Below are 2,107 nucleotides of genomic sequence, written 5' to 3'. Positions count from 1 at the left end.
ATTCACTATTAATAGTACGTATGCTAGCGCAGTTGCGACAAATTGAACTGGACACCAACGTTCGAGAAGTATTTGATGCGCCCTCCCTTTCTACATTAGCAGAGACCATCGGCCATCATAAGACGATCATCACCCCGCCCAATCTCATTACCACAAACAGTACCACGATTACTCCGGAAATGTTGCCGCTAATAGATCTATCTCAGGCGGAGATTAATACGATTGTCGCAAAGGTTCCGGAAGGTGTGGCCAATATTCAAGATATTTACGCATTAGCTCCTTTACAGCAAGGCATATTATTCCATCATATGATGGCTGAGCACGGTGATCCGTATTTGCTGGTCACTTGTTTACACTTTAACGACCGAGCAGTTCTTGATCGCTACGCGGCCGCTTTGCAACAAATAATTGAACGACATGATATTCTGCGAACCGCCTTCATATGGGAAGGACTTAGTGAACCGGTACAAGTTGTCTTACGTCGCGTTCCATCATTACTCTCCGAAGTCACGCTTAATGGTACCCATGAGCCCGTACTGAAAGAATTAAGCAACCGCTTCAACCCGCGTCACTACAAACTAGACCTGACCCAAGCACCGCTACTACGTCTAATAGCTACGCCAATGTCTGATGGAGGTTGGTTGGCTTTGAAACTTATACACCACGTAACTTTTGACTATGTTACTGTAGAGAGACTGGAATCCGAAATTAAGTTCGTAATCAATGAACAATATGATCAGCTGACAACGCCCACACCTTTCCGCAATGTAGTGGCCCAGGCCCGTTTGGGTATTAGTCAATCTGAGCATACCAAGTTCTTCAAAGAAATGCTTGGCGACATTGACACACCGACCCTACCGTTTGGTCTAAGTAACGTTCAACAAGACAGAATCGATTTTGATGAAGCGTATTTTAAGCTGTCACAGGAACTTAATAATAAGTTACGGTTTCTTGCACGTCATTTCCGTGTCAGCTTGGCCAGCCTTTGCCATTTGGCCTGGGCACAAGTACTTGCTATTGCCAGCGGAAATGAGACAGTGGTCTTCGGCACTGTATTACTCGGCCGTTTGCAGTCCGGAGAAGGGAACGATAGTGCCATGGGTATGTTAATTAATACGTTACCATTGCGAATAAATATCGATAAGATGACTGTCGAGGCTGCAGCTCGCAATACACATACTAGGTTGAGTTCTTTGATGGAACACGAACATGCAACACTTGCCTTGGCGCAAAGGTGTAGTGGAGTTCCAGCTACTCTACCACTTTTCAGTTCGTTGTTGAACTACCGCCATAAACAGCAAACCAATCAGATCAATGCAACGATTCCTGGCATAAGTATTCTCAGTAGTGAGGGACGAACAAATTATCCATTGAACTTGTCAGTGGATGACGATGACAACTCGCTGAATCTTACAATTAAGGTGGTGTCGCCATTATCAGCAGGGCGAATCTGTGCCTATATGCAACAGGCCCTCGGAGCGCTTGCAGATGCATTAATGCAAACACCACAGCAATCTGTACGAACATTGACAGTGATACCACCAGCAGAACGGAAGATGCTGTTGTATGACTGGAATAAAACGACTATAGATTATCCACCTGTTCGTTGCCTTCACGAGTTATTCGAGGCGCAAGTGGAGCGCGATGGACAAGCAATTGCTGTCGAATGTGAAGGAGAAACATTGAGCTATTCGGAATTAAATGCACGGGCAAATCAGCTGGCACATTACCTGATCGCACAAGGCGTCAATCCAGAAGATCGTATTGCACTTTGCGTAAAGCGCAGCACAAAAATGATTATTGCCCTTCTGGGTATTTTAAAATCCGGCGGTGCTTATGTACCTCTTGATCCAGCCCACTCAAGTCGAAGGTTTCAAATTATTCTGCAGGAAACCGAACCAATATGTGTGTTAACAGATTCTACTGGTCAAAGTGCACTTGGAGACCATCAGTTTCCAGTAGTGGATTTGGACAACACCTCGCTTTTCGCCTTTCCGATCGAAAACCCAGATCCACTCAAGCTGGGACTCACTCCTACTCATTTGGCTTATGTGATCTACACCTCTGGCACAACTGGAACACCGAAAGGGATTTTGGTTGAACATCA

At 45.3% G+C, this 2,107-nt stretch overlaps 1 protein-coding gene across 1 annotated transcript; it reads left to right on the top strand.

Annotated features, from left to right (window-relative positions):
- Positions 1-20: 20 nt before the first annotated feature.
- Positions 21-2,096, top strand: LOC116351906 (linear gramicidin synthase subunit D-like; the record flags this gene model as incomplete). The annotated part of the gene is made up of 1 exon (XM_031784067.1): positions 21-2,096. A coding segment is annotated over exon 1 (2,076 nt), but the record flags the coding sequence as incomplete, so codon positions are not given.
- Positions 2,097-2,107: the final 11 nt, after the last annotated feature.

The sequence above is a fragment of the Contarinia nasturtii genome, unplaced genomic scaffold, assembly GCF_009176525.2.
Source record: "Contarinia nasturtii isolate CC-2019 unplaced genomic scaffold, AAFC_CNas_1.1 Cnas_scaffold_6563, whole genome shotgun sequence".
Lineage (NCBI taxonomy): Eukaryota > Metazoa > Arthropoda > Insecta > Diptera > Cecidomyiidae > Contarinia > Contarinia nasturtii.
This window is presented reverse-complemented; position numbering and strand designations above follow the sequence as displayed.